Genomic DNA, 25,122 nt, shown 5'->3' on the forward strand with positions numbered 1-25,122 from the left:
TACAGATGTCACATCTACGGCGACACAGGTATCTGCACACTCAAGTCAGAAACTATGAATGTCCACAGTGCAAGAAAAGGTTTTTTGAAAACACCGATTTAGTGAAGCATGTCCGTGTTCATAGCAATATTCGACCGTTCAAGTGTGACCTCTGTCACATGTCATTTGCACAGAAAAGTGTCCTAATCTGTCATCGACGACGTCACACAGGTGAGAAACCTTTCATCTGTGATATTTGCAGCCGTGGATTTACTCAGCTCGGATCACTACAGACCCATCGTCGTCTCCACACAGGAGAACGACCATACAAATGTCAATACTGTGACCAGGGCTTTGTCAGTAAAGAGCGGATGAAGTTCCACATGTTCATTCACACTGGTATCACACCACACATCTGTCATATATGTGGGAAGGGCTTCCGACTTAAATTCAAGCTTCAGAGTCACATTGACTCCCATGAGGGTGTGTTCCGCCATAAATGCCAGTACTGTGCAAAGGGCTTCCTAGAACGAGCCAAATTGAATCGTCATATGAAACAGGTCCACAACGAGGATCGAACAAAGAACATATCCATGTATGGCTACAAAGGCAACGTAGTGAAAATGGAGCGTGACTCGCCTACAGAAGGAGTGGAAGGACACCAGGAAATTATCATCCGCAATCTTGGTCATTTTGATGGGAAGGACAACAACACAGAAGAAGTTATAGAAACAACCTATGTTACAATCCCTAGTGAGCTCGCGGAAGGACACGACCACGAAACAAATAGTGCCATTTCACACATTACTTTAGATGCTAGCGAGGTTTCTGCAGCGACAGCGGCCAATATTGGAGCATTATTTGATGGAACAACAAACAGCATCACCATCCCTCAAGATAGTATTATATACGAGGGTGAAGGGGGGACGGTGGGTGAGGAAGTAGTGTATGTTGTCATCCCAGAAGAAAACCAGACTGTCATTCTGTCATAGGGTGGATCTGTATAGACAAAGGTGATAAGACAAGGTCATACTGTGTTTATCTTTAGACTATTGGGCGATAGGCAGGAACAGACAGACTTAAGATATCTTGCTTACTGTATAAATATATGAATTGCAGAGATCACCATTATGTTATTATCACATGTAATCAGTGTTCAATTTGATAATATATACCTGTTATTTCTGATCAGAAATAGGTGATCAATACCTGTTATTTCTGATCAGAAATAGGTGATCAATACCTGTTATTTCTGATCAGAAATAGGTGATCAATACCTGTTATTTCTGATCAGATATAGGTGGTGATCAATACCTGTTATTTCTGATCAGATATAGGTGGTGATCAATACCTGTTATTTCTGATCAGATATAGGTGGTGATCAATACCTGTTATTTCTGATCAGATATAGGTGGTGATCAATACCTGTTATTTCTGATCAGATTTAGGTGGTGATCAATACCTGTTATTTCTGATCAGATATAGATGGCGACCAATACCTGTTATTTCTTATCAGATATAGGTGATTATCAATACCGGTTATTTCTGATCAGATATAGGTGATCAATACCTGTTATTTCTGATCAGATATAGGTGATGATCAATACCTGTTATTTCTGATCAGATATAGGTGGTGATCAATACCGGTTATTTCTGATCAGATATAGGTGATCAATACCTGTTATTTCTGATCAGATATAGGTGATGATCAATACCTGTTATTTCTGATCAGATATAGGTGGTGATCAATACCTGTTATTGCTGATCAGATATAGGTGGTGATCAATACCTGTTATTTCTGATCAGATATAGGTGATCAATACCTGTTATTTCTGATCAGATATGGGTGGTGATCAATATCTGTTATTGCTGATCAGATATAGGTGGATGATCAATACCTGTTATTTCTGATCACCACTGTTATTTCTATATAGGTGATGATCATACCTGTTATTTCTGATCAGATATAGGTGGTGATCAATACCTGTTATTGCTGATCAGATATAGGTGGTGATCAATACCTGTTATTTCTGATCAGATATAGGTGGTGATCAATACCTGTTATTTCTGATCAGATATGGGTGGTGATCAATATCTGTTATTGCTGATCAGATATAGGTGGCGATCAATACCTGTTATTTCTGATCACCACCTATATCTGATCAGAAATAACAGGTATTGATCACCTATTTCTGATCAGATATAGGTGGTGGTCAATACCTGTTATTTCTGATCAGATATAGGTGGTGATCAATACCTGTTATTTCTGATCAGATATAGATGATCAATCAAAGCCATTAGGTGATGTTTGTGTACAGTCTTTATGAGATCTGTTACGTAGAACTTAAATATCTAAGTTTAAACAAATTTGGCCGTAGGATGATGACGACTGAAATTAATTGATATGTTTTTATTATTTCATCATGTGTCAGCCAAAATTTTTGATGTGAAAAAAAACATTACCAAGAAAATAAACTTATTTTCAAAATTTGACACATTTTGAAAAAAAAAAGGTTTCATGAAGCGACATTATAGGAGACTGCTTCATTCTTCAAAAAACGAGATTTTAAATTATGATAAATATAATGATTACAGACAAAAATTACTGTAAATTCTAATTATTGTGAAATACCTATGTGTACCTTTATAAAGCAACTAAGAACATTTACATACTAATAGAGTGTTGTGAGATAATGACCTTGTCTATCAGTCATTATTTGGTGTTTTACATTGATGTTTGATTTTGGGTTTTTTTTTTTTTTTTTTTTCCTTTCTTTTTCCTTACAGAATATACATAACTAAGTATAAATATATTTCTATGTAATTTGAAGTGTCTGTAAGATTATTGACGTTGATAAAGTAATTTGAAGTGTCTGTAAGATTATTGACGTTGATAAAGTAATTTGGAGTGTCTGTAAGATTATTGATGTTGATAAAGTAATTTGAAGTGTCTGTAAGATTATTGATGTTGATCAAGTAATTTGGAGTGTCTGTAAGATTATTGATGTTGATCAAGTAATTTGGAGTGTCTGTAAGATTATTGACGTTGATAAAGTAATTTGAAGTGTCTGTAAGATTATTGACGTTGATAAAGTAATTTGAAGTGTCTGTAAGATTATTGACGTTGATCAAGTAATTTGGAGTGTCTGTAAGATTATTGACGTTGATCAAGTAATTTGGAGTGTCTGTAAGATTATTGACGTTGATCAAGTAATTTGGAGTGTCTGTAAGATTATTGACGTTGATCAAGTAATTTGGAGTGTCTGTAAGATTATTGACGTTGATAAGGTAATTTGGAGTGTCTGTAAGATTATTGACGTTGATAAGGTAATTTGGAGTGTCTGTAAGATTATTGACGTTGATAAAGTAATTTGGAGTGTCTGTAAGATTATTGACGTTGATAAAGTAATTTGGAGTGTCTGTAAGATTATTGATGTTAGCCATACAGTTTCGTTTTAGGCTGTATAAGGCTTCACATACCTGCCATTCCTAGATCCCCTCTAAAGTGTATCACTAGTCTGTCAGAATGATTGTATTTTTGTAAGTTTTTTAATTTTACTTAAAATTTTCATAATCTTACAATTCTGTCACCGACAGTTATTTTACATTCTATTTTAAATATGAATTTTAGTCATTGAGTAAGCATCAGGGAGCAGAGGTTGTATGGTTGTAATATTGGGAGGGTATATTGGGAGGGTAGGTTAGGGAGTGGGGATTGTAATATTGGGAGGGTATATCAGGAGGGTAGGTTAGGGAGTGGGGATTGTAATATTGGAAGGGTATATCTGGAGGGTAGGTTAGGGAGTGGGGATTGTAATATTGGAAGGGTATATCAGGAGGGTAGGTTAGGGAGTGGGGATTGTAATATTGGGAGGGTATATCAGGAGGGTAGGTTAGGGAGTGGGGATTGTAATATTGGAAGGGTATATCAAGATGGTAGCTTTAGGGAGTGGGGTCTGTAATATTGGAAGGGTATATCAGGAGGGTAGGTTAGGGAGTGGGGATTGTAATATTGGGAGGGCATATCAGGAGGATAGGTTAGGGAGTGGGGTCTGTAATATTGGGAGGGTATATCAGGAGGGTAGGTTAGGGAGTGGGGATTGTAATATTGGGAGGGTCTATCAGGAGTGTAGATTTTGGAAGTGGACGTTGTAATATGCGGAGGGTAACTCAGGAGGGTAGGTTAGGGAGTGGGGTCTGTAATATTTGGAGGGTAGGTTAGGGAGTGGGGACTGTAATATTGGGAGGGTATATCAAGATGGTAGCTTTAGGGAGTGGGGATGGTATGGTTGTAATTCGGGGAGGTTATATCAATCAAGAAGGAAGCTGTGGGGATGTGTTTGTCAGATGGGAAATTTATATTGAGAGAAGGATTGATTATCTTGGGAGGGAGGTTTATATTTTGAAGTGTGCAGGATATTTTTGTTGTGTAGAAGAGGGTATTATTTGTATTGTGGGTGGGAAAGGGGAAGAAATGTAAAGACTGTTTACACTGTTGGGGAAAGTTACTTTGTATCCATGGGGGATGTTTTCAGTGAAGTGGGAGAGGGAAATTTGTATTGTGGGTGTGTGCATGATTGTTCTGTGAGAGGTATTTGGGATAGTGTTTTTACATGAGTAAAAGGAAATTTTATACTGTTTGGTTGGTTTTTATTCAAGGGGCTTTTGGTATATTATAGAACAACTCTTTCCCCTCCCCCCAACACCCCCCAACACCCCCAACACCACCCCACCCACCCCACCCAACCCCACCCCCAATTTTTTTTAAAACAATTTGAATACTTTGTTATCATGCTTGATTAATTATAGCCAAAACTTTTGACTGAATTGCTAATATTGATGAGATTTGGAGGGAAACAGATCATGGAGTACAGATAACTCTGTTTGTGATAAATCTACTGAACCCGGTAATTTAATGATTTGTAAAATCTTTTAAATATGAGGTTTGGTTGAATACCATTTGATATTTAAATTGAAATGTACATAGAGAGCTACTGGTAAAGAAACTGCTGAGGGGTGTGTGTGGTCAAACTAAAGGTAAACATGTTTTGTACAATCTTCAGAACATGCCACAGATTCTGTATCTATATCACTGTAGAGATATATCTACTAATAAAACATGTGTGTTAAATAAACTAAAATTATATGTCGTGTAAATTCTTTAAAATACAATAGTTTGAATGAACTTATCTTGATATTAAATATAACTGTACAGGGAGTGGCCTTTATAGACAGTTGGCCTTTATAAACAGGTCAGATATGAATGTTTATGATAAATGAGGCAATAAACTTTGTACCCCTCAATGTAAGTGTAAGTGTTGGGACTTCTGGAGAGTGTCAAGTATATTGCTTTTTAAAGTTATTTAACAAACAGTGATTGTTGGATTCTAGTAATACATTTACAGTCCAAATTTTCTCATTACCAATATATAATAAATAAATAAATAAATAACATGAGACAACAGCAGGCTCCAGTTTATAAGTTTGTGGACTATACATAGAGACACTCTATATCATTATTTGTAAAACTATCTCTGTATCATTGTTCTAGAAATAATATCATGATCAAAAATTATAAAAAACTTTTTATTATATAATTGCATAATTATTTACATTACCCTGTTGATCTGTAATAGTTTATGCTGGTCACTCTGATGTTGTACTCTAATTACACGTAAGGTCAGATCAAACTATATCGCCTGCATGTTTGGAAAAGATGAAGTTGAAGTTGGACAAAAAAAAAGAAATCATGTACAGAAAAGTTCCAGAAGAAAAAAAGGAAACAATCAGATATTTGATGTTTTTTAAAAAATACTAATTTGTCGAAGGCTGATTAAACTAATGTTTTAAGAAACTGCTTCACATAAATACAGGGCATTTTCTTCTTTACAGAGAAGTACTTCTGTAATAAATTTTCATTTTTTTTTTTTTTTTTTTTTTTTTTGCAAATCTGAAGCCTATATCAAACCACAAACTCTTTAAATTACAACTATACAATTATCTTCTTTATTTCTTTAAATCAAAACATAATTAATTGAGAATAAATGATTCTCATAAACAGGTTATATTGATGGATATTGGGGTCAGAAATGTCCCAAAGAAAGTTCTACTTTCAAGATATTTTTTTAGAGAAAACATTCAATTTACTATCAAAACTAGTTGAGATTTTAATGTATGTTTGTACATAATTTATCGTCAGTTTCCCTGCAAGTTTTTTTAAGTGTTACATATAAAACTGAATTATGTTTGTTGGACAATTGTTTCTTCATTAAATATTGTTAAATATTTGTATATTTTACAAACTTTACTTTATATTTGTCATTTACCCAAACTTGCTGGTTTGTCATTTACCCAAACTTACTGGTTTGTCCCTAACCAAACTTACTGGTTTGTCCCTAACCCAAACTTACTGGTTTGTCCCTAACCCAAACTTACTGGTTTGTCCCTAACCAAACTTACTGGTTTGTCCCTAACCCAAACTTACCATTTACCCAAACTTACTGGTTTGTCCCTAACCAAACTTACTGGTTTGTCCCTAACCCAAACTTACTGGTTTGCCATTTACCCAAACTTACTGGTTTGTCATTTACCCAAACTTGTCCCTTACCCAAACTTACTGGTTTGCCATTTACCCAAACTTACTGGTTTGTCCCTAACCAAACTTACTGGTTTGTCCCTAACCCAAACTTACTGGTTTGTCATTTACCCAAACTTACTGGTTTGTCCCTAACCAAACTTACTGGTTTGTCCCTAACCCAAACTTACTGGTTTGCCATTTACCCAAACTTACTGGTTTGTCATTTACCCAAACTTGTCCCTTACCCAAACTTACTGGTTTGCCATTTACCCAAACTTACTGGTTTGTCATTTACCCAAACTTGTCCCTTACCCAAACTTACTGGTTTGCCATTTACCCAAACTTACTGGTTTGCCATTTACCCAAACTTACTGGTTTGTCCCTAACCAAACTTACTGGTTTGTCCCTAACCCAAACTTACTGGTTTGTCATTTACCCAAACTTACTGGTTTGTCCCTAACCAAACTTACTGGTTTGTCCCTAACCCAAACTTACTGGTTTGTCATTTACCCAAACTTACTGGTTTGTCATTTACCCAAACTTACTGGTTTGTCATTTACCCAAACTTACTGGTTTGTCATTTACCCAAACTTACTGGTTTGTCATTTACCCAAACTTGTCCCTAACCAAACTTACTGGTTTGCCATTTACCCAAACTTACTGGTTTGCCATTACCCAAACTTGTCCCTTACCCAAACTTACTGGTTTGTCCCTTACCCAAACTCACTGGTTTGTCCCTAACCCAAACTTACTGGTTTGCCATTACCCAAGCTTGTCCCTTACCCAAACTTACTGGTTTGTCCCTTACCCAAACTTAATGGTTTGTCCCTTACCCAAACTTAATGGTTTGTCCCTTACCCAAACTTACTGGTTTGTCCCTTACCCAAACTTAATGGTTTGTCCCTTACCCAAACTTACTGGTTTGTCCCTTACCCAAACTTAATGGTTTGTCCCTTACCCAAACTTAATGGTTTGTCCCTAACCAAACTTACTGGTTTGTCCCTTACCCAAACTTAATGGTTTGTCCCTAACCAAACTTACTGGTTTGTCCCTTACCCAAACTTAATGGTTTGTCCCTAACCAAACTTACTGGTTTGTCCCTTACCCAAACTTAATGGTTTGTCCCTTACCCAAACTTACTGGTTTGTCCCTTACCCAAACTTAATGGTTTGTCCCTAACCAAACTTAATGGTTTGTCCCTTACCCAAACTTAATGGTTTGTCCCTAACCCAAACTTAATGGTTTGTCCCTAACCAAACTTAATGGTTTGTCCCTAACCAAACTTAATGGTTTGTCCCTTACCCAAACTTAATGGTTTGTCCCTAACCAAACTTAATGGTTTGTCCCTAACCAAACTTAATGGTTTGTCCCTAACCAAACTTACTGGTTTGTCCCTTACCCAAACTTAATGGTTTGTCCCTTACCCAAACTTAATGGTTTGTCCCTAACCAAACTTAATGGTTTGTCCCTAACCAAACTTAATGGTTTGTCCCTTACCAATATCAATGGTTTAGTGTAAAACGTCTTACTGATTCAATCATGGAGTAATGTCCTAAAAACGAAAGGTCAACATCAAAGGTCATATGAGGACTGGTCTCAGGAGGAACACCAACATCAAAGGTCATATCAAAACATGTGTCAGGAGGGTCGCAAACAGCCAGGGCCATATCAAAACAGGTGTCATGAGGGACACCAACAGCCAAGGGCATATCAAAACAGGTGTCATGTGGGACACCAACAGCCAGGGGCATATCAAAACAGGTGTCATGAGGGACACCAACAGCCAGGGGCATATGAGGACAGGTGTCAGGAGGGACACCAACAGGAAGGATCATATCAAAACAGGTGTCATGAGGGACACCCAACAGCCAGGGGCATATGAGGACAGATGTCAGGAGGGACACCAACAGGAAGGATCATATCAAAACAGGTGTCAGGAGGGACACCAACAGCCAGGGGCATATCAAAACAGGTGTCGGGAGGGACACCAACAGCCAGGGGCATATGAGGACAGGTGTCAGGAGGAACACCAACAGCCAGGGGCATATCAAAACGGGTGTCGGGAGGGGCACCAACAGCCAGGGGCATATCAAAACAGGTGTCAGGAGGGACACCAACAGCCAGGGGCATATCAAAACAGGTGTCATGTGGGACACCAACAGCCAGGGGCATATCAAAACAGGTGTCGGGAGGGGCACCAACAGCCAGGGGCATATCAAAACAGGTGTCAGGAGGGACACCAACAGCCAGGGGCATATCAAAACAGGTGTCGGGAGGGACACCAACACCCATACAGAATAAGTCACAAAAGAAATGAAAATACCCAGGACAGTTTAACTTGCACTATTTGTTATCTTTGAAATACGTAAAATTCTCATGGATGATAAAAAGTTAATATCAAGGAAGATAAACACATTTACCTCATTTTATAGTTAATAGTGAAGCAATGTCAATATCTAACTACACATTTGAATTTGAAAAAATTCCTGCTGGACAGAAAAATTATAAAACGGAAGAGGAAAAGAAAAATAACGGTCCAAATTCACAGTCTGATCAGAAAACAAACCGACTAATGACGAACGAGCAGCCATCTTGGATTTTGACGAGTTTTCTTTTCCAATTTCAAAAGTATGTTCCATGTAATCCCAAATTATGCTCATTTGATTTAAAACTGATCAGAAAACAAAATGGCTAATGACTTAACGAACGAGCAGCCATCTTGGATTTTGATGAGTTTTCTTTCTCAATTTTATATCATATGGCAGATTGTGCTCGCGCACTTTGCATATCCGCCATTTTGGTTTTTGAACATACTAAGGAGGTATAGCAGGAGAAAAGGGTGCATTCTTAGAATTCACGGCGTTGGGCATATTTTCACCGGTCAATTTCTACACCTGACACCGTTCCGTATGCTTTATTATAAAAAAATATTGTTATTTTTACGAGGTTCCCACAAGAATCACAAAACTGAAGCCATAAGCGCTATATAATCTTTGTCGTCGTGTTACAAAATGTCGTGATATCACCGTTTTCGATGGACGACATTACTGTGTTGTTTTCTTTGAGAACGATAATTTTCACCGTATGTAATTTACAGAACCGACTCTATTTTCCGATTCCGGAAATAATACCGAAGAAGAAGCAGATTGAAGGTTCCCGAGACTTTTAAAATGGTCAAAAACGCGTGTGTGTGCTCAAAAGTTGACGGGGTCAGCAACGAGGTAACTAGGCTAAAACTTGTAGCAACGGCACGAAAAAAAAAAACAAAAAATCATCAATAGGTTTTCTGAAAACGGTGTCGCCGTTCAACCGTTTTCCCCAATAATAATTGTATTGCTAGCGTACGACCATCCGAAGGAGCTGTTACAATGAGCACTTAAGTTATAGAAAGTCTAACACAGTTCAAATTAAAACGTGACTGACGAATTCGTTTTGAATACTGCTGAACAAGTCCAATTGTCGAATAAAGAGCATACATTTACATGCGATACATCAAACTGCACAGTCATTACTTAACAAATGAAAAGGAATGAAGTTTTGTTTTGCTTCTATATTGATACAGAGTCGAACTGGTGCCTAATTATCAATTGTATGTTATCAATGTTACAATTAGTTCGCTTATATCAAAAAGTCTGTGTCCGAACTGGCACCCAATTATCAATTGTATGGTATCTGTGTTACAGTTACTGTACTTATATAATGATTTCCGTAAGTATTAGGGGAAATTTTACTCTCGTCATTATGAAAGTCCTCACTAGTGCTCTGATGCTCGTTAGTATCCGGTAAGGTTCCGCATGGTGTGTTTCAGGATATAGGTTAAAAGTAAGTTAGGCCGCTTCAAGGTTTTCATAAAATCGCGCAAACTTTCCCCGTAGAATCTTAAAACAATCAGCATTTGGTAGATATACCACATTCTATAAGTCATAATTGTTTCGCTGTTCTCAAGATAAATCGTACACATTTAGGACGAGATAATAAGACATTCCAACGTTGTAAATCTATATTGACATTATTTGTCTTCTTTATAGCATGCTTCGAGTTGTCTCCCTTCCACCGATAATTGTTCACGATACAGGCCTAAAGAAGTTTGCTGTATGACTTAAACGATATAAATTGTCACAATATGTTTCAAATATATATATAAGAATCGTTGATTCAAAACACAAGTGTTCGCAGTGTTTTTACATACCGCTGGCCGTACCTGCTAAACACTCTTCAGTATCGTAGGGGATGTAGCTCAGTGGTAGAGCGTTCGCTTTGCATGTGAAAGGCCCGGGGTTCGATCCCCCGCATCTCCACAAATTATTTTTAATTTTTTTCCCCATTTCATTTAAGAAGTTCCAAATATCAAAACTATTGCCGGAATACTATTTGTTTTAATGATAGCAATATTCAAAATTTCAGTAGGTAGAACTTTTTTAGGCACTTGCATGAAAAATGTCGATGATGCCAACTTGTAGCAGATTAGTTTGCTGTTGAGGACGTCGTCGGGTTTTTTTTTAATTCTGCTTAACCAACCAGAGTAATTTTGTAAAAACAGTTGTAAATAAAAAAACAACTTGAAGCACCGCCTTTGTTTAATTGATTATCATCGTATTCAATTATTGTAAAATTCTGGTCTTGTTCTTTTCATTGTTAACAAATCGGAGGAAAAAAGCAGCCTCGTCGACAGGGATAGCAAATATAATCCTTAAAAAAATGTTGAACAGGCAAGAATGTATGAAAATTACATTGGAGATGCGAGGGATCGAACCCCGGGCATTTCACATGCAAAGCGAACGCTCTACCACTGAGCTACATCCCCTATATGCGAGTTAGAGCGTCGACATAACTTACTGATTTAATATTGGATTAAGCCTTCAGGTATTTTAACATAATAAAACAGAAATGAAAGATTCACGAATGACGTTTTCTTGATTTCGTACTGAAATTTCACTTAGAATAAGTCTTGACTTTGAAAAAACTTCTTAGAGTTCATCAACACGATACTTTACATCACGATTACGAAGAAGGTTGAGAAGAATGCTATGGCCGTTAGTACAAGTATTTTGAATGCTATGGCCGTCATATATAGTTCTCATTTCAAATTTCTACTAAGCCACCATGTTTATGAGTAAACGGCTGTGGCTTACAAGGCCTGATAGATAATTTTATTTGTTAATTGTCCATGAGGCAAAAACAGACCAAAATTTAAAAATGGAGATGCGGGGGATCGAACCCCGGGCCTTTCACATGCAAAGCGAACGCTCTACCACTGAGCTACATCCCCTATTTGGCATATATTTTTTGTGTAATCACTTGCTATCCTTGACAAAGTGGGATAGTCTTTTAAAAGTAACGAAGAAAAAGTCATCGGGGACATATCGTGGTCTTATAGATAGATACTCAATTTTGTAGAACTTTTGACTCTTTGAATATTTTTACAGATTGAATTTCAATATAATCAATTAATTTTCATTATCGATCTGTGTTGATTGAAATATCGGGGATGTAGCTCAGTGGTAGAGCGTTCGCTTCGCATGTGAAAGGCCCGGGGTTCAATCCCCCGCATCTCCATTTTTCTCGCATTTTCAATACTAACCTCTCGGTCCAGTGAGATATCTACCGCGAGAATGTAATGGAGACGACTGTGATGTTATCCACTGTCGTCAACTCACTCGATATTGACAGATTCTTCACCTGCTGAAATCATGAAAATACTATTTCTTTACATTTAGTCAGTGTTCAGAATTTTAAAAAGTAAATTCTAAAACGTGATTTGGTGAAAACGATAACATAGGACATCATCTCAATACATACAGATGAGATAACTATACAATACATACAGATGTGATAACTATACAATACATACAGATGTGATAACTATACAATACATACAGATGTGATTACTATACAATACATACAGATGTGATTTCTATACAATACATACAGATGTGATAACTATACAATACATACAGATGTGATAACTATACAATACATACAGATGTGATTACTATACAATACATACAGATGTGATAACTATACAATACATACAGATGTGATTACTATACAATACATACAGATGTGACAACTATACAATACATACAGATGTGATTACTATACAATACATACAGATGTGATTACTATACAATACATACAGATGTGATAACTATACAATACATACAGATGTGATAACTATACAATACATACAGGAGTCGAAACGTCCAGTGAGAGGTGGTCCTGGCTGATGACGTCGATTCTGCAGTCTAGCGATTGTTTTAAGGTAATTACATGTACAACTGGAGTATCCAGTGACTTCCAGGAAAGACTGGATGACAACCAAGAATAGAATGGTGACACTGGAAAGACAGATGACGACTAGGAACAGACTAGTACCAGGGTGGAGAGGGGTAGCATCCCAATCCACAGCTTCCGCAAGGACGCAACCTACAACCAGCTACGAGCACAACAGGAGAACAACAGCCCCAAAGTCTTCCGAGAGGGAGGGAGGATGAAAGACTCAACATGGCAGATAACACGGCAACGACTAAGCTAGTTCAACGGACTTTGACTGGAGGGAAGGAAAATGAAACTAGATGCAAATGTGGGAAGGTCTGTAAAAAAATGCGTGGACTGCGGATCCACCAGGCGAAAGCAAGGTGCCGACCTGAGGACATACAACGGCAGCGCACAGGAAGAAAACCTGATGAGACGCAGGAGGTTCCCAGCCAGGGGTCACACCACAGTGCTGAGGACCTCTCCACTGTTGTGCCTTCGCAGGAAGACACCATGAATTCATCTGAGGGAGAGGCAAACCAGGGGGTTCAGGAAGACAATATCCACATAGAGAGAAGGCAGCGGGTTAAATGGCCAAAGATGGACGACAGAAAGTCATGGAAACAACTGGATGAAGACCTAGATGGTATACTAGAAGCGACGCTACAAGGAGGGGTGGAGAAGAAGATCACTTCACTTACGACCATTGTTGACACTGTCAGCTGTGAGAGATTTGGTGTTCAAGAATGGAAAAGAGCAGAGGTGGTCCACCAACCTAGTAGGAGACAACAGGAAGTGGCAAAACTCCGGAAGGAGTTAAAGGTATTGAGGAAACAGTACAGGAAAGCGAGTGAGCTTGAAAGATACGGACTGCAGCAGCTAAGAGATGACATCAGAACAAAGCTAACAACACTACAGAAGGCTGAAAGATCAAGGGAGAGCAGAAGGGTTACAGCAAAGAAAAGGGCAGCGTTCATTGCCAACCCCTAGAAGTTTACATCCTCACTTTTGGGGGGAGAGAGATCTGGCAGATTAGAAGCCTCGAAGGAAGAGATAGAACAACATCTGAGGGAGACACACTCTGATGCTGGTAAGAACAAGCCTCTTGGAGAGTGTGAGAGAATACCATTGGAGGATGAGCCTACATTCCAGTTAGACGAGAAAGAACCAACCTGGAAGGAGGTTTTTGAAGTTGTGAAGAAAGCAAGATCAGGATCAGCACCTGGACCGAGTGGTATACCTTACAAAGTATACAAGATGTGCCCAAAACTTCTGAAACGGCTCTGGAGGATTCTGAGGGTGACTTGGAGGAAAGGGAAAATTCCGGAATGCTGGCAGACGGCAGAAGGGATATTTGTACCGAAGGAGAAGAACTCTGCGACCATGAACCAGTTCAGAACCATATCACTCTTGAGTGTAGAAGGGAAAATCTTCTTTGCCATACTTGCCAGGAGGATGACGAAGTACATGACATCGAATGAGTACATCGATTCTTCTGTGCAGAAAGGAGGAATTCCAGGATTCCCTGGATGTATTGAACACACCAGCGCAATCACACAGCTAATTCGGGAAGCCAAGATCAATCAAGGAGACTTGACAGTTGTTTGGTTAGACCTGTGCCAATGCATACGGTTCTGTCCCCCACCAGTTGATTTTCAAGGCGCTGGAACATTACCACATCCCGGATCACATCCAGAAGATCGTGAAGAGCTACTTCAGCAACATCAGGCTCCGATTCACGGTCAGGGAGATAACAACAGCTTGGCAGGCACTTGAGAAGGGTATTGTAACAGGATGCACTATATCGGTCATACTCTTTGTGATGGGGATGAACCTGATCATCAAGGCGGCAGACCGGGAGACTAGAGGACCCAAAACTTCATCAGGAGTGCGAGTACCACCAAACAGAGGGTTCATGGACTACCACCCACGTGCAGGCGCGATGGATCCTGTCAGCACTCGAGGAAACAGCTGGATGGGCAAGGGTGAAGTTTAAACCAAGGAAATCTCGATGTGTTGTGATAAAGAAAGGGAAAGTGACCAGAAAGTTCAAGCTCTCGATACAGCAGGAGGAGATCCCAACAATCGTAGACAATCCAATCAAGTGTTTAGGAAAGTGGTTTGATGCTAGCCTGAACGACAGCAAGAATATCAAACGTTTGCAAAGCCAGGTGGAAGAAGGTTTGAGGAGAATTGACAAATCAGGACTGCCCGGTAAATTCAAATCTTGTATGTACCAACACGGGCTCCTACCACGCCTCACGTGGCCTCTAACCTTGTACGAGGTTACCACTACCACAGTGGAAATCCTGGAAAGGAAAATAAGCAAATGTCTACGACGTTGGCTTGGAGTCCCCCCAAGTTTCACCAGTGTGGGCCTTTACAGCACCACAGGCAAATTACAACTCCCATTATCATCGCTGGTAGAAGAGTTCAAGGTGGCAAAGGTTAGGCTGGTGATGACTGTTAGAGACTCCAAAGATGAGAAGATCCGGAATGCTGGAATTGAGACTCGAACAGGACGCCAGTGGTCAGCAAGCAGTGCGGTACAGGAAGCAGAGAGCAGGCTAAGGCACAGCGACATCGTTGGGATTACCTGTATAGGCAAACAGGGGTTAGGGTCAACGCGGGTGGAAAGGTGGGGAACAGCAGACACGGCTGGTAGGAGGAAGATGGTTCAAGATAACATCAGGAAGATGGAGGAAGAGATCAGGAAGGTTAAAGCTGTAGAAATGGGAGCACAGGGAGCATGGACCAAATGGGAGACAACGGAAAGACGTCTTACATGGGCAGATATCTGGAAGTTGGAACCATGTAGAATCCAGTTCCTCCTGCGATCAGTGTATAATGTCCTACCAACACCTACCAATCTCCACCGATGGGGGATGACGGAAAACCCCAACTGCCCACTGTGTGACCAACCGGGTAACCTGGCCCATGTATTGTCATCGTGCAACACCGCTCTGACCCAGGGGAGACATACATGGAGACACAACAAGGTACTGCGAGAGCTAGCAGACACCCTTGAGAAGAAAAGGCAGAAAAAGAAGAAATGTACCAAACATCAACCGTACATCAACTTTGTAAGATCTGGAGAGACAACCAATAAGAAAGCAGTGCACCAAGGAGGGATACTGGATGGAGCAAACAGTTGGGAGATGCGGGTTGACTTAGGACAAAGACTAGTTTTCCCAGAGGTCGTCCAAACCAACCTTCGTCCAGATATCCTGCTATGGTCACAGCAAGGGAGGAAAATGGTAATGATTGAGCCAACTGTCCACTGGGAGGATCGATGCCAAGAGGCTCATGAGCGGAAGAAAGGGAAGTGCGCCGATCTTGCAGACGACGTGAGAGCAAAAGGATGGAGTGTGTGGGTCTTGCCAGTAGAGATGGGGTGCAGAGGGTTCCCTGCACAGTCCATGTGGAGGATGTTTTCTACACTAGGCATCCAGGGAAGAGACCCAAGGGCAGCTGTTCAACGACTATCAACAACAGCAGAGAAGTCGTCCAGCTGGCTTTGGTGGAGAAGAGAAGATTTGAGCTGGAAGCCATCCATCGACGGGCAGTGATTTGGCCAATCACTGTCGACTCGCCACCTTGAGGACGTCCCAGGATAGGGAGTCGAAACGTCCAGTGAGAGGTGGTCCTGGCTGATGACGTCGATGGATTCTGCAGTCTAGCGATTGTTTTAAGGTAATTACATGTTATAACTATGTTTACTAAACAGTCTGTTTCCGTGGAGACCTATTAATCATCATATCACTTGTGACGTTGGAGAATTATGACTAATTATGAAACAGTCTGAGGTTGATGAAACGTGTGTTTTCTCTAATTGATGTTGTGTTTGTCGTTATGTAGTGTAGTATCTACGGATCAACAGACAATATATATATATTATATGTTTACATAACAAGATGACGTAAAGCGTGACATTATCTCCCGCGCGCCGCTATTTAAAAGACACACAATCATATATAAATGTGTTAATATTACAACAAGTTTAATTTCTATTTGTTATCTTTAATTGTTCCATACAAAGTGTTGAAATTGAGAACTTCTACTGGATGGAGTACTAGCTTGATGCCAGTACAACATTTTGAGGACCAGGTATGGTTTAAGAGAACTGGTATTTGTGATGTGAGATATCTGTTTCTATGGCAACAGAAAATTAATTTAACTAGGGCATTAACCTTATATATAAAAAAAGTCTTGTGGAGTTGATTGAGTAGGATAGTTTCAAAAATGTAGCCCAGAAAGTAAAGCAAACACTAAGGGCCTGTTTCCAGTAATGTTAATTCTCCATAGGAGCCTGCCCCCGTATAATTTCTTATCTAGCTCAACTACTGTTTTTTTCTTTTCCGAAAAATAATTTTACACCTTGCCGACACCCAGATTTCATAATTTCAGTGAAAATGTATTTTTATAAAGTTGTCAATTTCAGCATCAAAGACATAAGTTCGTAAATAAAAGAAGGTTATCTCGAAATTGTAATTCGCAACATAGTATAAATTTCTTTTGATAAATATTTCCAAAACATCGTGTTTATTCATAAAACACAAAAAAAATATATTCTCGGATGAAAATGCACTTGCAGAGACACAATTATGAAGAAAAATGCCATAAATTTGCAATTTTCTCCCGTTATATAGTTTTGGATGCAAATTCCCATCAGAAAATCGGATAGAGCTTTACTTGTTTCATATGTGTACCAAAAATCAGCTAATTCCATGTGGTGGAACGTTCTCATATCGCCGCCTGAATGTGGTTGTAAATTGAAAGAAAATGGGAAATTAGTAACAACCTTGTCTGAAACCCTATTATATAGCTTATTATATACAAACTTTTATATTGAATATCAGAGCGGATATTTTCATGACAGTTTTATGATGTGTAAAAAAAATAAAGTACTGTTTCCCCGTCTCGATCTTGATTACTTGAGAACCATTACGTGTGGAACGTATCAGATATCTCTGGCTCCTGGTTACATCGCCGAACATTTAAGTGATGACGGCGACTATGAGGTGTGGCTTTACCAGCACTCCCCAGACCTTCTCCGATGTCAAATACATTCTCGACACAAACGCCAAACGAAATATAACGTTTGGATACGGTTCACCGTTTCACCCGATGTTTAGGCCCCAATAAAGGACTACTACTGCCAGTGCCCAGTTGGAGAGAGAACGATGGGAATGTGTGCGCACATCTCCAGTATCTTGTACTACCTTGGGTATTACAGGACGCTGGAAAACCCTCGACCATTACAACCACAGGTAAAGAAATTCCGACAAAACTTGAAATAGTTTTCCATGCGGCAACAGAGTGCATATGTCGAAAGTATGTTTGGGGCTCGATATGAAAGATCCCCGTTACCATGTGACTAACCAAACTTATAAATATAGGTATTATACAATCGCCGGTAGCTATGAACAATCCCGTAAATGCGAAAACCAACCAAAATCATAAGGAACACGTTTTGTTTGTTGTTCTGTCTATTTGTCAGCCAATATCTTCAACCACGGGGACTTGCGAAGTAGCCATCTTGGATTTTTTTATGAAAAAGTGTTTCTCTCACTTTTTTCATATCTGTGTACATATTCTCAACATACCGAGCAAATACTCTCGTTTTTTTGTTAATTATCTAAAGAAAGTCGAAAATCGGCAATTCAACCATAGGCTAATTCAACCCAACATTTGAAAATGTTCCACCACTTACATTTTGATGATTTTTCCTCTCATCAATAGCATATTACGTACTATTTAATAGGATAAAAATTGGTTTGCATCCAACGCCCATAAAAGGGTGTATTCTCTAAAAAACACAGTTTTTGTGTCTAAAATGTTATCATCGAAAATGGCATTTTTGAGATTGTTTCTTCCATAAAACAGCCAAATGGCGCGATGGAAACATGATTTTTTTGTCACAATCATGCCATGAATGTATTCTTTACGGTGACTATCATTTGATGAGATTTTCATTAATATTTTACACAACATGCACATTTTATCAACACTTAGACAGCTTCTGAAAGGTACAACTTTGAGGAACCATAAAAAACAAACCAAGTGACCTAAATCTTGATACTTTATATATTTGTGACCACAACGGCATGGGCAATGCACCACCAACAGGAAATTTGAAGCAGAGAAGGGGCCGTTTTGGAAACCGGCCCTTTGTGGTTTTTGGTTAAAGTATACATCAAAAGGGAATATCAATAGTAAACGGCTAGGGTACAAACTTAATATATACAGAACGTTTTGTGAAATTGAGTTGAATGGTTTTGAAGTTATAGCACGGAAAACCCCTCGGACGGAGGGATGCACGGGCGCATGCACGCACGGACGGACGGAGCCCAAATTAATATCCCACGCAAACGCGTTTCGCGGAGGATGATTATATGGTGGCAGTCAGATGCTGAAGAGGCGCTCTCCAAATAAGACATTTCCGCAATCAGGAAAATATATTCCTATTTAACCATAATGCGCTTCTGTATTACAAGTGGTTCACAACACACATGCTTCAATACAAGGTATGTCTGTATTGCCATCAGTGGTCATCATGGAGTCGGATGGAAAAATGAAACCTGACACGAAGAAAGAAAAAAGTGATATTTAATAGGAAATTGTTATACATGTAACTGCAAGTGATGGGCAGTTTTAGCTGTGGTGTATATATTTCACACTCCTTTTATATCTTACTCTAGTTTAGATATAGCCTCATGCATATTTATCACGTACCTGGCATGTTGTGTCATGTCATACGGCAATAGATATCTGATTTAACCAGATATCAAAATTATAAGAATAAATTTTATACGTGATTTAAATATGACAGCCATTGAAGCCAGATGACTTTCAAACATAAATATTGTAAATAACAAACGTTCTCTCCACTGATGATATAGCTATAATATATAATATGCTTCAATATATAGATATAGCTACAATATATAGACATGCAATATATAGATATAACGATATAACTACAATATTCTCTCTATAATATATAGATATGGAAAATACAATATATAGACATAGCTGCAATATATAGATATAGCTACAATATATAGATGATATAGCTCAAATATATAGACATAGCTACAATATATAGATATAGCTTCAATATATAAATATAGCTACAATATATAGACATAGCTGCAATATATAGATATAGCTACAATATATAGATGATATAGCTCAAATATATAGACATAGCTACAATATATAGACATAGCTACAATATATAGATATAGCTACAATATATAGACATAGCTACAATATATAGACATAGCTACAATATATAGATATAGCTATGATATGTAGATATAGATACAATATATAGATATAGCTATAATATGTAGATATAGATACAATATATAGATATAGCTACAAATATATAGATGATATAGCTACAATATATAGACATAGCTACAATATATAGATATAACTACAATATATAGCTACAATATATGATATAGCTACAATATATAGATATTGCTACAATATATAGATATATACAATATATAGATATAACTACAATATATAGATATAGATACAATATATAGACATAGCTACAATATATAGATATAGCTTCAATATATAGATATAGCTTCAATATATAGATGATATAGCTACAATATATAGACATATAGCTACAATATATAGATATAGCTACAATATATAGATATTGCAATATATACAATACAATATATAGATGATATATGCTACAATATATAGATATAGATACAATATATAGATATAACTACAATATATAGATGATATAGCTACAATATATAGATATTGCTACAATATATAGACATAGCTACAATATATAAACATAGCTACAATATATAGATATAGCTACAATATATAGATATATGTAGGTGATAGATGTAGCAGGAAGTTGAGAAAACGTAGAAAAATATAAAGTAACTTACAGTTAAATCCCGTTGAACGATTTTATCATTTTGTTTTTTCACCATTTATATAATTCGCGCGATACTAGAAAGATGAAACCGCTGTATGATGCAGTTTTTCACCGTAATAATTCTAAATGTGTCTCTTGTAAGATTTTTATGTAACGTGTTAGTGTTGTTTAGTTTACGGTAATCATTCACCGTTTGTAGACTTCGAAAATTGAAAATGAAAAGCCCTGAAGTAATCCGACCTTTCCCCGCCTCCCGACCTTACCCCGCCGCCCGACCTTACCCCGCCTCCCGACCTTACCCCGCCTCCCGACCTTACCCCGCCTCCCGACCTTATCTCACCGCCCAACCTTACTCTACCTCCCGACCTTATCTCACCGCCCAACCTTACCCCGCCTCCCGACCTTATCTCACCGCCCAACCTTACCCCGCCTCCCGACCTTACCCCGCCTCCCGACCTTATCTCACCGCCCAGCCTTACTCTACCTCCCGACCTTATCTCACCGCCCAACCTTACCCTACCTCCCGACCTTATCTCACCGCCCAACCTTACCCGACCTCCCGACCTTATCTCACCGCCCAACCTTACCCCGCCTCCCGACCTTACCCCGCCTCCCGACCTTACCCTACCTCCCAACCTTACCCGACCTCCCGACCTTATCTCACCGCCCAACCTTACTTTACCTCCCGACCTTATCTCACCGCCCAACCTTACCCTACTTCTACCTCCCGAACTTATCTCACCGCCCAACCTTACCCTACTTCTACCTCCCGAACTTATCTCACCGCCCAACCTTACCCTACCTCTACCTCCCGAACTTATCTTACCGCCCAACCTTACCCCGCCTCCCGACCTTATCTCACCGCCCAACCTTACTCTACCTCCCGACCTTATCTCACCGCCCAACCTTACCCCGCCTCCCGACCTTATCTCACCGCCCAACCTTACCTACCTCCCGACCTTATCTCACCGCCCAACCTTACCCGACCTCCCGACCTTATCTCACCGCCCAACCTTACCCTGCCTCCCGACCTTACCCCGCCTTCCGACCTTACCCTACCTCCCAACCTTACCCGACCTCCCGACCTTATCTCACCGCCCAACCTTACTCTACCTCCCGACCTTATCTCACCGCCCAACCTTACCCTACTTCTACCTCCCGAACTTATCTCACCGCCCAACCTTACCCTACTTCTACCTCCCGAACTTATCTCACCGCCCAACCTTACCCTACCTCTACCTCCCGACCTTACCCTACCTCCCAACCTTACCCTACCTCCCGACCTTATCTCACCGCCCAACCTTACTCTACCTCCCGACCTTATCTCACCGCCCAACCTTACCCTACCTCCCGACCTTATCTCACCGCCCAACCTTACCCTACCTCCCGACCTTATCTCACCGCCCAACCTTACCCCGCCTCCCGACCTTATCTCACCGCCCAACCTTACTCCGCCTCCCGATCTTATCTCACCGGCCAACCTTACCCTACCTCTACCTCCCGACCTTATCTCACCGCCCAACCTTACCCTACCTCTACCTGCCGACCTTATCTCACCGCCCAACCTTACCCTACCTGCCGACCTTATCTCACCGCCCAACCTTACCCCGCCTCCCGAACTTATCCCACCGCCCAACCTTACTCTACCTCTACCTGCCGACCTTATCTCACCGCCCAATCTTACCCTACCTCTACCTCCCGACCTTATCTCACCGCCCAACCATACCCTACCTGCCGACCTTATCTCACCGCTCAACCTTACCCCGCCTCCCGAACTTATCTCACCGCCCAACCTTACCCTACCTCCCGACCTTATATCATCGCCCTACCTCACCCTACCTCCCGACCTTATATCATCGCCCTACCTGCCGACCTTATCTCACCACCCAAACTTACCCTACCTCACCCTACTTCCCGTCCTTATAAAGCCCCTTGCGGAATTGGGGCCGCAGCGACTTTCGAAGCAGTTTAATGTTCCCCTCCAATTTCCCGACAACCATGTTGTTTCCAATGGACTTTGAACAGAGCCGTTTTGCTATGTTTTACCACTGTGAACAGTCACCGGGAATAGGTGTGCATGATCTCCCTCCTTTATCCATATGAGTTGATATAATACTCAAGTTCATGTAATGAATCGATTTAATTTGAACATATTTTTTTTTTACAAATTAAAGGTACAGGACCAGCTATTTAGATAATAGGGCATTCATGGTGACTGACATTGATATTTTGTCCCCCACCCCGTGCACAACTAATATTGTAATCATCTATATTATATAAACGAAAAAATACCATTTATAAAACGTGTCACGCAAAAAACGACACAAGTTGTTCATCTTAATTGGAAAAATGTGAAGTGATTGTCATTAATGGTATATTATACTGCATAATAGAATTGACAAATACCTCACCATTTGAAACAACAATGGATTTCTGATTTAAGTACCGACATCACGCCTGGAAATCGTCGGAATAAAACGGGATATTTCATACAATGGTAATTTTTTTCTGATTTCACATACCTGTTGGTTTGGGTACTTCAACCTGTGATGTAATTAAGTAATCTTTTAGATCACGTGTTGCAATTAAGCATACATGTAATTATCTTTTAGATCACGTGTTGTAATTAAGCATACATGTAATTTTCCTTTAGATCACGTGTTGTAATTAAGCATACATGTAATTATCTTTTAGATCACGTGTTGTATTAAGCATACATGTAATTTTCCTTTAGATCACGTGTTGTAATTAAGTTTACATTTAACTATCTTTTAGATCACGTGTTGTAATTAAGCATACATGTAATTTTCCTCTAGATCACGTGTTGTAATTAAGCATACATGTAATTTTCCTATAGATCACGTGTTGTATTAAACATACATGTAATTTTCCTTTAGATCACGTGTCGTAATTAAGCATACATGTAATTTTCCTTTAGATCACGTGTCGTAATTAAGCATACATGTAATTTTCCTTTAGATCACGTGTCGTAATTAAGCATACATGTAATTTTCCTTTAGATCACGTGTTGTAATTAAGCATACATGTAATTTTCCTTTAGATCACGTGTTGTAATTAAGCATACATGTAATTTTCCTTTAGATCACGTGTCGTAGTTAAGCATACATGTAATTTTCCTTTAGATCACGTGTTGTAATTAAGCATACATGTAATTTTCCTTTAGATCACGTGTCGTAATTAAGCATACATGTAATTTTCCTTTAGATCACGTGTCGTAATTAAGCATACATTAAACTTTCTTGAAGATGTAATTCTTGACTATATGATGGAAAATGAATCATGTGCTTTTTGTTTACAAGAGATTACATATTACTTATTTGTTTTGTGAATATATCTACATGTTACTGCGTCTGTGAATACGACAACCGTTGATAGCATTACGAAATCCGGAACCAAGTCTTACTGTCCATGAATGACACTGCAGCATTTTGCAAAGGTTGGGATTTAATTCAAGGTCAAAAGTTTTTATCGATGTGCAATTTAAACGCACAATCTACATGACGGAATCTGGACTCACAAAAATTGACGTTGTATTAAGTACCAAGTAAGTTTGCAACCATAAAACTTGTTAACTGTGTAGCCTGGTTAGAGTTAGCTCCCTTCTATAACCTATATGATCAAACGCAAAAGGCAATATCAAAGGAAACTGTTTAATTCTTCAAAGCTGAAAGAAATCGAACTCCTTTATTATCAGATCTTTTTTTATCGCGGCACATCTGCTTAAAGGGAAGTAACTTTTTTACTGTAACGAACCACAGGCCGTGCAATGCTTAGTTGTCGAGTTGTGGTTTGAAGTCGACACGACACAAAGTTCTACACAAATGTTTTGAACGCTATCACTTGTCCAGCTTTAGGTTAAAGTCCAAGTTCTATACAAATGTTTTGAACGCTATCACTTGTCCAGCTTTAGGTTAAAGTCAAAGTTCTATATAAATGTTTTGAACGCTATCACTTGTCCTGCTTTAGGTTAAAGTCCAAGTTCTATACAAATGTTTTGAACGCTATCACTTGTCCTGCTTTAGGTTAAAGTCCAAGTTCTATACAAATGTTTTGAACGCTATCACTTGTCCTGCTTTAAGTTAAATCCAAGTTCTATACAAATGTTTTGAACGCTATCACTTGTCCTGCTTTAAGTTAAATCCAAGTTCTATACAAATGTTTTGAACGCTATCACTTGTCCTGCTTTAAGTTAAATCCAAGTTCTATACAAATGTTTTGAACGCTATCACTTGTCCTGCTTTAGGTTAAAGTCCAAGTTCTATACAAATGTTTTGAACGCTATCACTTGTCCAGCTTTAGGTTAAAGTCAAAGTTCTACACAAATGTTTTGAATGCCATCACTTGTCCAGCTTTAGGTTAAAGTCCA

At 39.2% G+C, this 25,122-nt stretch overlaps 2 protein-coding genes and 4 non-coding genes across 6 annotated transcripts; 4 read left to right on the top strand and 2 right to left on the bottom strand.

Moving 5' to 3' along the window:
• Positions 1 to 10,782: 10,782 nt before the first annotated feature.
• Positions 10,783 to 10,854, top strand: Trnaa-ugc (transfer RNA alanine (anticodon UGC)). The gene has a single exon. It is a non-coding gene; the product is annotated as a tRNA-Ala (tRNA).
• Positions 10,855 to 11,288: 434 nt separating this feature from the next.
• Positions 11,289 to 11,360, bottom strand: Trnaa-ugc (transfer RNA alanine (anticodon UGC)). The gene has a single exon. It is a non-coding gene; the product is annotated as a tRNA-Ala (tRNA).
• Positions 11,361 to 11,753: 393 nt separating this feature from the next.
• On the bottom strand, positions 11,754 to 11,825 carry Trnaa-ugc (transfer RNA alanine (anticodon UGC)). Its single transcript has one exon. It is a non-coding gene; the product is annotated as a tRNA-Ala (tRNA).
• Positions 11,826 to 12,040: 215 nt separating this feature from the next.
• Positions 12,041 to 12,112, top strand: Trnaa-cgc (transfer RNA alanine (anticodon CGC)). The gene has a single exon. It is a non-coding gene; the product is annotated as a tRNA-Ala (tRNA).
• Positions 12,113 to 14,068: 1,956 nt separating this feature from the next.
• LOC132556244 (uncharacterized) lies at positions 14,069 to 16,380 on the top strand. The gene is made up of 2 exons (XM_060220628.1): positions 14,069 to 14,418; positions 14,658 to 16,380. The coding sequence occupies exons 1-2, from the start codon at positions 14,069 to 14,071 to the stop codon at positions 16,378 to 16,380; spliced, it is 2,073 nt and encodes a 690-aa protein (XP_060076611.1).
• A 4,570-nt stretch (positions 16,381 to 20,950) lies between these two features.
• Positions 20,951 to 22,756, top strand: LOC132556245 (soluble scavenger receptor cysteine-rich domain-containing protein SSC5D-like). Its single transcript, XM_060220629.1, has one exon. The coding sequence runs from the start codon at positions 20,951 to 20,953 to the stop codon at positions 22,754 to 22,756; it is 1,806 nt and encodes a 601-aa protein (XP_060076612.1).
• Positions 22,757 to 25,122: the final 2,366 nt, after the last annotated feature.

This window comes from Ylistrum balloti, unplaced genomic scaffold (genome assembly GCF_031769215.1).
Source record: "Ylistrum balloti isolate Yb309-2 unplaced genomic scaffold, AGI_CSIRO_Ybal_v1 Utg370556, whole genome shotgun sequence".
In the NCBI taxonomy this organism is placed as follows: domain Eukaryota; kingdom Metazoa; phylum Mollusca; class Bivalvia; order Pectinida; family Pectinidae; genus Ylistrum; species Ylistrum balloti.

Excerpts from the sequence above, each read along its gene's own strand:
- LOC132556245 (XM_060220629.1), top strand. The coding sequence starts at position 20,951 with ATGAAAAGCCCTGAAGTAATCCGACCTTTCCCCGCCTCCCGACCTTAC.
- LOC132556244 (XM_060220628.1), top strand. The coding sequence starts at position 14,069 with ATGTGCCCAAAACTTCTGAAACGGCTCTGGAGGATTCTGAGGGTGACT. Across the intron at positions 14,419-14,657 it reads GGAGACTTGACAGTTGTTTG|GCGGCAGACCGGGAGACTAG; the intron begins GTTAGACCTGTG and ends CTGATCATCAAG.